The sequence below is a fragment of the Salvia hispanica genome, chromosome 4 (assembly GCF_029641045.1).
Source record: "Salvia hispanica isolate PSC_SH4W2 chromosome 4, Shi_PSC_v1, whole genome shotgun sequence".
NCBI classification, from domain to species: Eukaryota; Viridiplantae; Streptophyta; class Magnoliopsida; order Lamiales; family Lamiaceae; genus Salvia; species Salvia hispanica.
This window is the reverse complement of record NC_142695.1, coordinates 19,955,341-19,970,553: the sequence shown is the minus strand read 5'-3', so window position 1 is coordinate 19,970,553 and position 15,213 is coordinate 19,955,341. Positions and strand designations below refer to the sequence as shown.

At 42.6% G+C, this 15,213-nt stretch overlaps 1 protein-coding gene across 1 annotated transcript; it reads left to right on the top strand.

Annotated features, from left to right (window-relative positions):
- Positions 1–624: 624 nt before the first annotated feature.
- On the top strand, positions 625–2,948 carry LOC148927433 (cysteine proteinase mucunain-like). Its single transcript, XM_089057804.1, has 5 exons — positions 625–1,332; positions 1,513–1,748; positions 1,829–1,969; positions 2,056–2,508; positions 2,580–2,948. Exons 1-5 carry the CDS (start codon positions 870–872, stop codon positions 2,688–2,690), a joined length of 1,404 nt encoding a protein of 467 aa, XP_088913930.1. The 5' UTR covers positions 625–869; the 3' UTR covers positions 2,691–2,948.
- The last annotated feature ends 12,265 nt before the right edge of the window (positions 2,949–15,213 follow it).

Below are 15,213 nucleotides of genomic sequence, written 5' to 3'. Positions count from 1 at the left end.
ATAGAGTTGTTTGATTGGTCGTAGGAGCTTGTCTATTGTTCTTTGCGGGTCTACATTAACAGGCACAACCATTTTTTCGCGACATTCGTAAGCACATTCATCGTCGTTAACATCCCATTTGGGGATGATCAAACCTCCTATTAATATTGATACAAGGCCAAAATCAAACGAATCGCATGATAAGACTCACATGGGAAGATAAGCACTTGGTCACAACAATATACAGTAGATAATATTAAATCGTATATCTTGATATATAGTTGTAGATTTTGAAGCCACCATTCGCTCATAATGTTGTTGCGTTTCTCGTGAATGGTGGATAAGGCTCACATGCTTTTTCATATTCCAAAAATCTCAACTTTCCTCTGCCCATAACCAAATCCAACAAAAACCAAAATAATAATATGGTAATCGTTAATTAATTTACTAGTATGTCGAAGTTACATAACTATATGCTATGCTTTGATCCCCACAAAGATTATAGATTTATAATGGATTTCCGTGTAATATTATTATGCATGAATTAATAAAATATAATCCTAAAATTATTAGTAGTAGTATATATTTTGAATTTCAAAAAAATAGGCGACTAACTCTACAACAGAAGTTGACGAAGCTCTGAAAAAGTGAAAATGCCATAACTGTTGCCTTCTCTTTCGCAAACGCTTATGCTAATCTTCTTCGTCGTTGTCATCTCCACAATCCACCAAAACCTATCTCCATTTTTCTTAAATTCATATGATTTCAGCCCATCCCCCATATTTAATCCACCCCATTCCCATCCTCTTCTATCCTCTTCTATCCTCTACCCCCTATAAGAATCCACAGACCAGCCTCTTCTCTCCTCAACCCCATCTCCATCTCCAACAATGGCTTCTCCTCTCATACTTACCATTTTCCTCTCTCTCTTCCTCCTATCCTCCGCCCTCGACATGACTATAATCCCCTACGATCAGAAGCATCACACGACTACTTCCCACGAGAATCTGGTGTCGGTGTACGAGTCCTGGCTTGCGAGGCACGGCAAGTCCTACAATGCCATCGCCGAGAAGGGTAATCGCTTTGAGATTTTCAAGGATAATTTCAAGTTCATCAACGAGCACAACTCCGTCGACCGTCCGTACAAACTGGGGCTCAACCGCTTCGCCGATTTGACCAACGACGAGTACCGCTCGATGTTCGTCGCTGGGCGGCTGCACCAGAAGAAGCGGCTCATGAAGCCGCGAGCAGCGAGTCATCGCTACGCCGTCAACGCAGGGGAGAAGTTGCCTGACTCTGTTGACTGGAGAGACAAAGGCGCCGTTGCTCCCATTAAAGATCAGGGCCAGTGTGGTATGTTTTTCTATAACCCTAAATTGAATTGTTTCTCAGCATCATCACCAAAAGCCCTAAATTCGAATACTATCAAAACATTGTAGAATTTGAAATTCATTGCTTTGGAGCCCTAATTTTAAGAGAAACAAGCTTTTCGATTTTGGATAGTTAGTTGATGATGTGTTTATTTGATTGAAGGGAGTTGCTGGGCTTTCTCAACGATTGGTGCTGTGGAAGGGGTGAATCAGATAGTCACCGGAGATTTGAAAGTTCTGTCGGAGCAGGAGCTAGTTGATTGTGATACATCAAGCAATCAGGGTTGCAATGGTGGATATATGGATGATGCTTTTGCTTTCATTGTAAAAAATGGTGGCATTGACACAGAGATAGACTATCCATACAGCGGTGTTGATGGCACTTGTGATATCAACCGGGTTTGAATCTTTGCCTTATTACTTACTAGTCTAACATAATTTGATTCATTAACTTGATCAATTGTGTTTCAATCCTTCAGAAAAATGCCAGAGTAGTCTCCATAGATTCTTACGAAGATGTCCCTGAGAACGATGAGCAAGCCTTGAAGAAAGCCGTGGCGAATCAACCAATCGCTGTTGCTATTGAAGCAGGGGGGAGAGCTTTCCAGCTCTATGAATCGGTATGCTTTCGACAAATGTGTTTAAAATGTAGTAGTTGAGTAGATGCTCATGTTATGTGTTGTGTTGTGTTGTGTTTCCACATTAGGGTGTCTTCACCGGCCACTGTGGTACCGAGCTAGACCATGGCGTGGTTGCTGTTGGATACGGTACTGAGAAAGGAAAGGATTACTGGATCGTGAGAAACTCATGGGGGACGAGCTGGGGAGAGGAAGGGTACATCAAGGTTGAGCGCAACGTGGCTAATGTGAGCTCAGGGAAGTGTGGTATAGCGATGGAAGCTTCTTACCCTGTCAAGACAGGGAAGAATCCGCCTAACCCTGGGCCGTCTCCTCCAAGTCCGGTGAAACCCCCTGTCGTGTGTGATGACTACCAGACTTGCCCAGAAGGGAGCACCTGCTGCTGTGTGTACCAATATGGCAGATTCTGCTTTGGCTGGGGCTGCTGCCCATTGGAGTCTGCCACGTGCTGCGATGACAGCGAGAGCTGCTGTCCACACGAATACCCTGTCTGTGATGTTGATGCAGGAACTTGCCTAATGGTAAATCCATTTTCATTCTTCATTATTTTGCTCATTCTTGGAGTGCTGATGTATTGACATGGTTTGAGCAGAGCAAGGACAATCCACTGGGGATACCAGCGCTCATCCGAGGCGTGTCAAAGCCAAATTGGTCGAACCGTGTGTTTGGGAGGAAGGCGAGCAGCAGCAGCAGCAGTGCTTGAGATTGCTGCAAGGGAAGTTATTGTTTTTGAGGAGTAGAGATGGAAACCCTTTTCTCATCCTCATCTTATTCAATCTGGAACACTTTTTGTATATATTTATCCCTTCAGTAATTTGATATATTCATGAAGTTTTACTTCAGTATTGTTAGTGCTTTAAAGAATCACTCCATATGTAAGATGCTATTTGTCTTGTTGAAAGAAAATTTGTAGACTAAGTGTTTTCGATTAACATGAGTAACTGATTTGGTTTCTTTGGAATTACTAATTTTAGATGTTATTTTCCTATCCCTTTTAAATTGTATTCCTCCTAATCCCTTATAAGAGTGTCACAGTGGTGTGGAACAGCCTTGCTACCGCCATAAAAATCTTGTCCAGCCCAATAACAGCCACCTACAAATCACATTATTTAATCATTTGTAGGTATATTTTAACTCGATTGGAATAAAAATTATAGGACGGAAATAATTAGAAAAAAATCATTAATTTAAAAAAAATAAAAGTAAATATTCGTATTATAAATAGAGGAAAATTATACAACAATAATTAAATAAAAACACTTAAAAAATACACCGCAGCCACTCAATCGGTGGCATCATCAGAATTTGCCGTTGCATCTCCATCCCCCATCGCCGTCGTCGGTGCCGTCATCCCCAGCTAACCGCTCAGCCTCTGCATGATGTCCCAGTGCAACCCCTCGGTGATCGGGTCGATTGCTGCAGCGTAGGCGTTAGCGACATCGCCCAGATGCTGACTCAGCATCTGGAAGTCCTAGTTCTTGTCCAACACCGCCACCGGGGTAGACATTCTCAAGCGGGGTGCAGACGCAACCGCACCGGCTCCGGAGGCTCTAGCGTCTCGAATAGTGGATTGTTGGCCTTGGGGACGTCGGTGGCGGGAGAATGTGGAGGGGGGCTACTCCTCGACCTCTTCGTTGAGGTCGAGGGAAGGTGAGTCATTGTGCTGCCGTAGTTATCTGCTACACCAAGTCTCGTCCGCTTTGGCCCAGCCCCACCATCTGGCTCGCAAAGGGCCTTGAATTTCGGGGGAACCTGGAGAAGGACATATTCGTCCTAGTAGGTGAATCTGGGGTGCCCACCGACTCAATGCATCTCTAGCGACAAAGCCTTAATGTCGGCTTCGTTGCGGCCGCTCTCAGCTGTGTGGAGGTTGCTCTCGTAGATGCCTGAGAACCTCTTGACGGCGGTAGCAATCCTCCCCCACTTTTTGCGGATCTGGTCCTCATTCCGCTCCGGGGTGTCTTCCGGCTTGAACACATTGTAGGACTCCAGGACGCGGGCCCAAAATCCTACTTTTGTCTGATCTGTCTCAACTCGCGCATCCGACGTGATAGCTTCCCAGGCTTTAGCCAAAGCAATGGACTTCTTTCCCGAGTAGTACACCGCCGCCCCTCTGTGGCCGCCGCCACGACCCTGAGGCCTCGGGCCCCTAACCGAGGTCTCGACGCGTCCCTATACCGGCGCCAATGACGGGGGCTCCCACGGCCCGGATGCTGGGGTTTGGTGCCCCTTGCACAGCGGAAGACTTATACAAAACAAATAAACCAGATAAGGATCTATTTGACCGATTATGCCATTAATCAATTCACATGTTAAACAGATAATTGCATGCTAGAACGCAAATAAATCATGCTTAGAAAATAAAAATCCTAAACATGCTTTCTACGATTTAGGGTTACCGATTTGATTCTCCAAAGAATCGTCGATTGCTCGCGCCTTCTCTACGTGATGATCTTCAATACTAGACCACAGATCTTCTGACTAGTTCCCGAACTGTATCTCGATATCAGGGTGGGCTGATCTTATCAAAATACTAGGACTCGAATAAAGAAGACAGAAAAATCTCACGGAGGAGAGCTGAGAGAATTTTCGAGCTCCTCTAAAAACAGAGGGGGACGAAAATTTCTACTACTAATTAATTAATTTTGTCTCTCCTTTATTCTCCTATTTATATTAAGTTCATATTGGGCTCAGTCAGGGATCTATAGAGGGTTTTGGATATGGGCTCCCCCAATTAGCTTTTTACTAATTAAATTGAACCCACAATTTAATACAAGTTTATATTGGAATATTACGAGCAGCCACTACAGAAGTAATATTGCACTCCCCATCCAAATCCGAAATTACAAGTAATCCGAGTTTCCATTATTTATATTATTTATTTCCCGCGCTTAAGATATAAATATCCATTAATTAATTAATTTCTGCTATGGACTTAGTTAATTAACATCTTATTAATTCCAAGAGTAGACTTAGCAAGAAACACTTAATTATTATTCATAGAGTAATAAAACTCCAACTGGCTAGTTTTCTGAATAATAAAACCTTGTTCGAGCTCCTCTTGAGGACATTATCAAACGAGACTCACCTCGCGCACGATTCAACATAATAGCAATCCTAGCACCGCTAGATATTAATCACCACTACCCAATATATCAGGATTATTGGGTTGTGAAAAACCCGCACCATTTGATAAGTCAAAGTAGTGCATAATCAATACCGTATGCTCAATGCTAACTATGTAGATTAAGAAATAGTTATTTATCAAGACCTAGTCTTTCAGTTGATAGCATAAAGACACGTCTTGCTGTTAGATCCATTCAGTGTTATACCACACCAACATCATCTTATTTCAGTAAGGCTTAGAAATAATCGAACTGACATTGCAACCTTTCATGATAGGTAGTCTAAGCCTATCTGGGTTGTGAAATTCTTCTTTTTCTTTTGCAAAGCATTGCATAGAACCGACTGTGTTACCTTAAAGTGGACGTCGCCCACAACCAGTCTACTAAGCAAAAGACTTAGACTTTGTTTGCTTCTTATACATTTAAATGTTTATAAAACATCTGCACAAGCAAACACAATGTAATAATATACTGATTCTATTTGTGCGAACCTGCTCGAATAATATTGAATCGGGTTAAAAGTGGATTATAGAGTTTTACGTATACAAGCAAGATTCTATTCGAGCGAAACTTGCTTGAAACATGCTTTTCAGTATACCAAACCTAACAATCTCCCACTTATACTCAAAACATGCTTTCGAGTATACCCACTGCCAAAAACTCTCCCACTTATACACAAAGCAGGTCTTGGTACTAGATATATCGAACCACCATTCATTTCACATCATGTTTAAACATGTTGCCACAAAGGCATTTTATGTGAAAAATCTGCTTGGCTGTTTTCAGATCATATCTTTTCCACCATAATGTCTTTGCTGCGTACTTGATCTTTAATTAATTTCATCTCTCTATGTGATTGCTTAGCTTTATTAGCTCGTGTGTCCCTTGAGTTAGCCTTCACTAGAGTAATCACAACCAAATGTAATACTCATAGGCATACTCAAGCTTACGATTAAAGCTATTAGGAAGATACTCCTAAGGTAAACACATATTCAGATGATGACTTACTCGATCACTGATTAGTCATAAAACTAAGTCAGTGTAACCCCAAGGACATTACATGAATGGCTGGTAAACTAGAATATAACAATTAGTCTTTCTCAAGCACTATGGTATACTCTTTACCTCAATCAAAGTCCTTTGCCATGGTTAATATGATATACGCTTTTCATGCATAAGCACAACTAATATCAAACTTAGTACACATTATAGCATACATGAGACTAGGGCTGGGGAAAAATATCGAAAAAATGATATATCACTCGTATCGTATTGAAAAATATCAAAAAATTATCGATTTTCGATATATCGTAATTTTCGATACGATAACGATATGAATTTCTTTATATCGCGATATATCGTTTTATATCGAAAATACGATATATATCGAAAATTTTCGATATATCGATATTTTATTTTCGATATATATCGATATTTTATTTTCGATATATATCGATATATATCGAAATTTTCGATATATATCGATATTTAACGATATATCAAATTTCGATACGATATATCGAAATATCGATACGATAACGATATGAAATTTTTTTATATCGAAAGTTCGATATATCGAAACTTTCGATACGATAACGATATGAAATTCTTTCATATCGATATTTTCGATACGATACACGATACAACGTTTTCGATACGATATATCGTATCGACCCACCCCTACATGAGACAACTATCTCCGAAACCATTCTCATAATTCTTGATCTCACTAAGCGTCAAACAACACTTGACTAGAGACAAGACAACTCCATCTTGAAAGGTATAAACCTTTTCATGGAATTTCTAATGCTAAAATGTTCTAAGGAATGTACAGATATATGATTCCTAAGAGAATCTCAACATTCTTTCTAGCAATCTTAAAAGGACTTAGATGCTCAGAATGTAATTAGTTTCTCTTTAATCATTTATATTAAAACTGGGTAGACAACCAGTTTTCCTACGCCAGATGCCAATCTTAGTTGTTTGCAACTTTTGTAGATTTCATCATCGTAGAGTACCAATAATACCATATTAAATGCACTTTCAACTTCCTTATACTTACAACACTTTTAAAGCCACAAGTCAAATTCCAAATATTTGACAATTTTGATAAAACACATATACTCTGATTTAGATGCTTGCCTAAGACCACGAAGGTCTTTATAAGCTTCCAATCATGCGTTTTTTGCCCTTAATTACATATCCATTAGGATGTTCTAGTAGATGATTTCCTCAAGACTTCTATTTATAGAAGGCTGTTGAAAACGAGGTGGATCTCACGGTGCGCACAGAAGGAATTTAACAGGGTTCCTTGGTCCAGCAAATCCTCTAGATCACGCGGTCTAGGAACTCGTTGGTCGTCGGAAAATTCTGGTCGTCGGACACACAGAGCACTCTTTCAAAAACCCTCAACCACTTTACTAAACCTAGTATAGGGAAGTAGGGATCGATCCCACAGAGATGGATGCGTAATAATCACGTTCAAGAATTTGGACTTGTTTTTTTTTTGGGGTTGGCTGCTGCCACGCATTTTTCTTGGGTTGAGGAAAATAAACTTAACTTGGGAATTTAAAAACTGCTACGCTAACAACTAGATCTAGGCGAAATAACAAAGCATGCACGAAAACTACTCTATCTATCACAAGATTTAAGAAACTACTCTAATTACCTACACCTGGGAAACAAACTGGCCGTGGGGACCATGATTGAAAAAGCAGAGTACGGACGAAAAGCTGGCAAAACAACTAACTGTGGTACTAACGAACAGCGACATCATCTTCTTCAACCAAATTGCGTAAAAACTCAGAATAAAAATCACATGTTCCAAATCGGAACAGAGCAGACTATATCTAAACCATTTTAATGAGTAACAAGGAAGAACTAAACAGATCCACAGATGCTAGACGAAGTAAAACAGAAAGCAAGCGGAAAACTCAAAATTCATGCACAACTCAACCTCCTCGCTTCAGATCCAACCTCAGACGCTAAATCCACTCCGGATCCAAGCGTCCGACACAAACTCCAACCAAAAGAAACATTTCACAACTTCAGATTTAAGCAACAACCTCCAATAAATCAACAAACCACAGATCTATCACAAAATTCCCAGATCGAGTACTACTGCAACAAAAAAACAGAGATCGACATATAACTTGTCAAAATAAACTCTCAACAGCAGGATCTATGTAAATCAACTTGAACAGATCAAAGATAAACGCAAACAAACAGAGTGAATAGATAATCAGTAGCATCGACAACCGAATTGACTCCCAAAAGTGAAGTTCGACCGTAAAAGTGCAAACAACTGAAATTTAAAGAGATTGTATCTTCGCCCACACGCAGACGATGTTGCAACTGAAACTTCCTAAGAAATGAACCCCTTCGTAACCCAAACTACCCCAGATTTCCCATTCCCAAGTGTGTTATGTGTGTGAGCTAAGAGTGAGCGAAAAAAAAGTGATCCTTTATGTGTTGCATGCTCTTCTATTTATAGGCGTTGGAGTGGGGCCCAACGAGGTATAGATAGACTTTGTTGCCCTCAGCTACTGACTCCCTCCTTCACGCCTTATTTTTTTCTCCTAAGCTTCTGCTCATTTTACTTCATTCTTTTGCTAGATCGTTTCCTTCAGCACTTCCTTGATCTAGCGATTCTGTCACACACCTGGCTTATAAACCGTGTTAGACGCAGCAAAATGTAACGCTTTTCACCATATAACCGATACATGAAATTAGCCTTATCAAACTGCTCACACTTAAACCATACTTGTCCTCAAGTATAAAGACAAGAAAGAAAAGAAAAAGAATAAGGCGCATTTCAAGCAAGGTTATCCCCTGACCGACTCCTTGGACTCTAGACGGACTCCTAGACCTAGACACAATTAAAAACTTAAAAAGTTTAAGAAAAACATACAAACACATAAACACATATGCATGAGCTAGCTTCAACTTTTAGGCAACCGTCCCCATAAGATTAAGGTCAATCCAATAGGTTGCACTCCTCCAAATAGGCCCTTTCCCTTCCTCTACCTAGCCAATCTGTCAGCTTGTCAAGATAGCCCTTTTTCTTACCCAATTGTTGGATTCACTCGATCACTCATTCCTCACCAGGGATGTTAGGATCGATTCTCTCTTAAGTTATTGCCACACCACTGAAGCATCGGGTTATGAGAGTTCTTCATTTTCCTGGGTCAGGCTATTACTGTTCCTACCTTTTAGGCAACTTCTCCCTGGACTTCGTCCAACTTATTCCTCCTTATATATTCCTCCATTTCCTCCTCTCTTCTGGACTTCGTCTAGCTTATAATACCTTACCCTGGACGAAATGGACTTCGTCCAGCTTATACATTAATAACCCAATTTCCCATTTTTCTCCTTCACAACTCTTCTCCCTAAGCATTCAGTGGTGGCCCTTAAACATGTGTTAGCTCGAAGTTAGTTAAGGCTTATAACTCGCTATTATAGTAGGGTTTTACAACTAAGTAAGCAAGGGCATCCTCCATCGTTCTCACTTCACTCAGATTGACTTGGCTTATTAAAGGAAAAAGCTTCTAAGTTGAAATGCCTCCTACTTTCAATTACTCTCACTAAGGGGATCATGCCGTATTATATTCACTGGCTCATGCGACAAAACTTAGACTTACAGACTTTTAACATGCAGACAAATTAATGCATTGACTCCTTTCCCCCTCCCACTTCACTCAAGCTTGTCCCCAAGCCATCGTCGTGAAGGGGGGAAACAGAGAGATCGATGCAAAACAACAAAACAGGTTATAAAAACAAAAACTTCTCACACTTAGACCAAGCATTGGGCTAAGTGGGAGAAAAGCACAATAAAACAGAAAATACAAACTTCTCACACTTAGACCAAGCATTGGGCTAAGTGGGAGAAAAGCACAATAAAACAGAATATACAAACTTCTCACATTTAGACCACGCAGTGGGCTAAGTGGGAGAAGACACAAACAATTATAAAACATACATAGGTAACAGAAATAACAATAAAAAAATCTGAAAGCATGAAAATTAAAAGTTACTTGGTCATGGGGTGGTGATTCACTTCTGGGGCTGGCTCCCTCGAGAGCCAGACTGGGGTGGGATTCCGGGTCGGGTCATCCTTACTTTCTTCTTTGCTGGCTGCTCCAGCTCTTCCTCCTCCTGTGCTGATTGTTCGGGTACTGGCTTCCTTACTATAGACTTTGATTTAGATGGGGCTGGAACTTGTTTGGGAACGGGCGGGGAGATCAACTGCTTGAGCGATTGCTGCGGTTGCCTGACGGAGGGACTGCTCTGAATGAGCTGCTTGACTTCACTGTTGGACCCAGGAGTTACCTTCGACTGGGTCAAGGGGAGCGTCTGCTGCAGCCACTTCAACATTTTCATCAAAAGCTCCACCGCTTCCGTCATTCGCTCATTTTGTTTGGCGCACTTCACCGCCAAATCTGCAATGTTGCCCCTCAGGGTCTTCACTTCCCCCCGATTCCCGTTCAATTCCTTTCTGATCCCACCAAGTTCCTTTATCATATCCCTCCTCATTAACTGCATCTCCTTCTTCACATCCTGGACTTCCTTACGTAGCTCTTCAACCTCTTCACTTGGCATGGCTTCCTCGGCTTCCTCAGGCTCTGCTTTTACCTTGTCTCCTAACGAGTAGAAGAGGGTCTTAGCACCATGAGTCTGCAGCAACCCCTTGTTGAAAAAATAATCAACACTGAACACTTCCGGGGGTTCGCACGTGACTACCAACGGAGCGGCCTTGGCAATCTTCATTTCTATGTTTCGTTGGAGGTAGGCGCCGAGGAGGTGGTAGGTATACATATGACGCGCAGGGTTGCTCGTCATTTGGTGACATGCCTGAGCCAGCCAATAGCCTAGGTGCACCTTCACGCCTTTCGCCATGCACCATGTGAAGTAGAGGTCGGTGGTTGTAAGAGCTGAATTAGCGGTTCCCATCAAGTTGTAACTGACAAACGTCTGAGCAAAGCGGAGAATTCGGTCTTCAATGTAAGAGGCTTTGGAGTAGCTGGACTTAAACGTTCCCGCCTTGGGGTGCGTGATCAGTTCCCATGCCGTTTGCACCTTGAAACCGGGCGTGTTCTTCGGCACTCCAATCATCCTTTCATTCCATGCCCCCTCTTCATCCTCGGCTTGGGTAAACAACCCCATTCGCAGAGACCATTTCCGGATGCTCATCTCATATTCTTCATTAAAAAGCCTGAACGTTATTGAATCCGCGTCGAGATCAGTGGTGTTTTTTAAACGAAAGGTGGAGAAAAACTCCCTTGCTAGATCCACGGGCACCCTCTCCTGGTTGTGCTGTAATAACCACTCAAATCCTATCGAATAGATACAAGCGCGGAATTCCTTGTCACATGCAATCATTTTAAGCTCCCTTGAGCTGTACTGCTTCCCAGATTTGGCCATCTTCCCAGCGCTACATCTTTCCTTATACACTGCGGTCCTCTTCTGATCGTCGAACTGCCTCATCTCCTCTAACAACTCTTTAGTCAGCCAGACTTCCGGACGTCCTGGAATATGGAATAGGCTCTTCTTCAGCTTCTTCAGATTCATAATCGGGCTCAGGAATGGGCTCGTCTTGTTCCTCGACAGAGGGATCCTCGGTTATAGGGGAAAGGGTCTCCTCGACCTCCTTGACGGAGGGAGCTTTCCTTGACCGAGTAGATGAGGTCGCTGCCGCCTTCCCTTTTCTCGCCCTTTCCTTGGCCAGGCGGTGTTCCTCTGCCTCCGCAACATCAGGAACTAAGTCATCGACTTCATCGAGGAGACTCCTCTTGGTGCGCCTCCTTTCTGCCCTCTCATCTATCTTAGGTTCATCTTCATCCTGGTCACCCACCAGGTCCACAATTAATTTCAACCCTCCCTCGGGCTCCGATACTCCAGTCGCAAGTAGATCCACTTCTTCCAACAGCTTTTCCGGGGTTTCCCCTTCACGTTCCACTATCGGGGTCGGCCCCTCAATATAAATGGGGTTCTCCCCCCAGACACCACTTGGGGTCGCCCCCTCTTCCACGAACTCAGGGGTCGCTGATGCACTTTTTATTTGCACTATAAATACCTGCAAGTATACAGAGTAGGTATAGTATAGCAAAAGGTTAGTACCGGGTATCGAACACGGGGAAGATGTACATAAAGTGTCTATCTTCTACTAGAACTCAATTACTATCTGGAGAAACAAGAATTTTTGGAAACTTTTAAAAACAGTAAATATTAAAAACAGTAAACAACTAAATGCAAGCAAATCACGGAGACAAAAGTATAGAGATAAGGGGAATTCCAGGGATGTGCTTTCACTTTTATGGTTATACAAATTCCAAACTACAATACCCTAGCACAGTTAATACTTTGGAAGGACGAGTCACCTAGCTTATGCTCATGCGACACAAACGTTGATTACTAACATTAGGGTTGTCAATCCTAACACGTAACTCCAAAAAGCTCCTAAGACCCTTGAAAAGTCCTCACTCTCAATTAACAGTGCCGTTTTAAAGGAAGCTAACTGTAGTGTCTACTAAGTGGATCTAACTCGCTAGAACTCTGTCACAGTTATGAAGCAAGTTGTATTGAATCATACATAATTGTGTCACTCAATTATGAAGCATCATGATTAACTTAGGGAAGAAACAAAGTAAAAACAAAACGGATATTAAATAGAAAACGGAATTGTATAACCAAAGTTGCTACTAACACATCCCTAGAATCCTATGAGTTTAGTTACACATGACCGAATAAACTAAAAACATAGATTGAAGGGAAAACAATTTGAACATAAAACTAAAGCAAATAAAACCCGTAGGTTGAATCCTTGTCGTTCTTGATGTTCTTGAAATCCTTCTCCAACTCCTTGCACAATTGAAGTACTTTAGCTTTTGATCTCTATGAATGTTGCAAGTAGTCACTCTCTTTCTCTATGAATGTGTTCTTGTTGTGTGAAAACTCCTTTTTGATGAAGCTTGAGGTCCTATTTATAGGGGAAGATTATTCCTCATCATAGAAGGAAAAGATCTTCAAAGTTTGGTAAATCTTGGAGCAAATCTAGGGCTGGTCGGATTCGCCGCCTTTCTCCGGCGGGCCGCCGCACCTTGGCCGGCGGTCGCCGCGTTGGAGTCCAGAGACTCTGACCCTTCGGTGGCGGACCGCCACATGTCCTCCGGCGGTCGCCGGGCGAGACTCTTCTCCTAGCGTAAATTTCCGAGGCGGGCCGCCACATGGCTCTGACCGCCGGGCGCCGGCGGTCGCCGTACAACTTCGCGGCGGTCACTGGTCGCCGCCTGACTCCAGATTTCCAGACTATGCGTTTTTACTCCCCTTTTCGGCTCAAATATGCACATTTCTCACAAAACACGTCAAAATACCAAAATGTATAGAATATGCAAATAATGGACAAGTAGAGTGATTTCGATAACAAAAACGGACCAAATAATGGCCTTAAAACAGTGCAAAATCCGGGCGTATCAGTCGCACCCCTGAAATCAATTGGGGTCTCATCCCCAGTTTCCAAAGGGGTTTCCCCCTCAGCAACATCCTTCACAATAGGGTTTTCCCCCTCAGTCATACTGTCCACAATAGGGGTTGCCCCCTCCACAACTTCATCTAAAACAGGGGTTTCCCCCTCGCCATCTTCTTTTCCCTCAAAACTAGGGTTCTCATCACCGTGCTTCTCTGTCTCATCATCTGTTCCGCCGTTTGTTGGTCTATCCTCCTCCGGCCGTTCGTGCACCGCCTCCTGTGAAGCGGTTTCTGCGCATTGAGATGTAGAACCTTGCGGTCTTTCTTAACGAAGATTCGCCGGTTGTGCTGCCGAGTCTGCCGGAGTCGTCAGTGGTGGTACGACCGGCGCGGACGTCATCAGGCTAGCGGCGAACAGAGCATATACTTCTTTTGCTTTCTCGACGCTCCCCAATTTCTGCGTCAATTCCGCCAACAGGGCTGGGTCATATACCGTGCTTTGTGAACTTCCGGTGAGTTGGGTAATCCATCACTGCAGATCTGAAATTGAAAGAAAATCTGGTCGAATTTGGGTTAGGGTTTGTTTTCTAGAGAGAGAATGAAAGTAGAGAGAAGGGAGAGTAAATTCAGTTTTTTTTTTCTTTTCTCGTCAATTTGGGATTATTGGAGAGAGAGAGAGACGACGGTTGCTTTTCTGATGAAAGGATGCTGCAGTTGCAGGCATGATGTAAGCAACCGTACAACTTCCATAATTATCGGCAGATTCGAAATTCAAATTTTCTCCGTCCCTCCTTGACCTCTTCCTTCAAGTTTCCCCTGATATCTTCCTTCTGATTCTCCTCCAGACGACTCCCTAGACCATGACCCTACATGAAAAAAAAATTGAAGGTTCCAGACTCCCAGGTCAAGGTTAGAGTATAAAGTATCGGTTTCCTTCGGAGTCTGGTGCTTCGAAAATATTTTTGGATTTTCTAAGTTTGAAAGGTAATTAAACTATTTACACACTTCTTTAGAGTATTCCCGAGATTCCCTGGTTCAGTTTGTATTTTCAAAATTTCTAACCTACTACTTGACCCAGGAATCATCGAGAATATCCCCTCGTCCGTCTAGGCGATAGTAGGGAGTGCATGTAGTGGAACTTCGTCCACCACACACAACTCGGAATTATCCCTATAGACTTTCACTCTATGACCATTGACAAGGAAAGGAACAGAGTTAGGAGCACTTCCTTGAATCTCCACTGCTCCGTTTGCGCGGATGCCGACGATGGTATATGGGTCGATCCATTTAGACTACAATTTTCCTGGCATTAGCTTGAGCCGGGACTGGAAAAGGAGCACCTTCTGTCCCACATGAAGTTCCTTGACTCGGAGATTCTTATCATGCCATAACTTCGTCCTTTCTTTGTACCACATGGCAGACTCAAATGACTCCAGCCGAAGTACCTCCAATTCTTGCAATTGTAACTTCCTCTCTTCTCCGCAAGCTATCGGCTTCATGTTCAGTTCTTTCACTGCCCAGTACGCCTTGTGCTCAATACCAACAGATAAGTGACACATCTTGTCAAACACAAGCCTATAAGGCGACATTCCAATAGGTGTTTTAAAAGCAGTTCTGTAAGCCCACAATGCGTCTCCG

Excerpts from the sequence above, each read along its gene's own strand:
- LOC148927433 (XM_089057804.1), top strand. The coding sequence starts at position 870 with ATGGCTTCTCCTCTCATACTTACCATTTTCCTCTCTCTCTTCCTCCTA. Across the intron at positions 1,333-1,512 it reads TAAAGATCAGGGCCAGTGTG|GGAGTTGCTGGGCTTTCTCA; the intron begins GTATGTTTTTCT and ends ATTTGATTGAAG. Across the intron at positions 1,749-1,828 it reads GCACTTGTGATATCAACCGG|AAAAATGCCAGAGTAGTCTC; the intron begins GTTTGAATCTTT and ends TCAATCCTTCAG.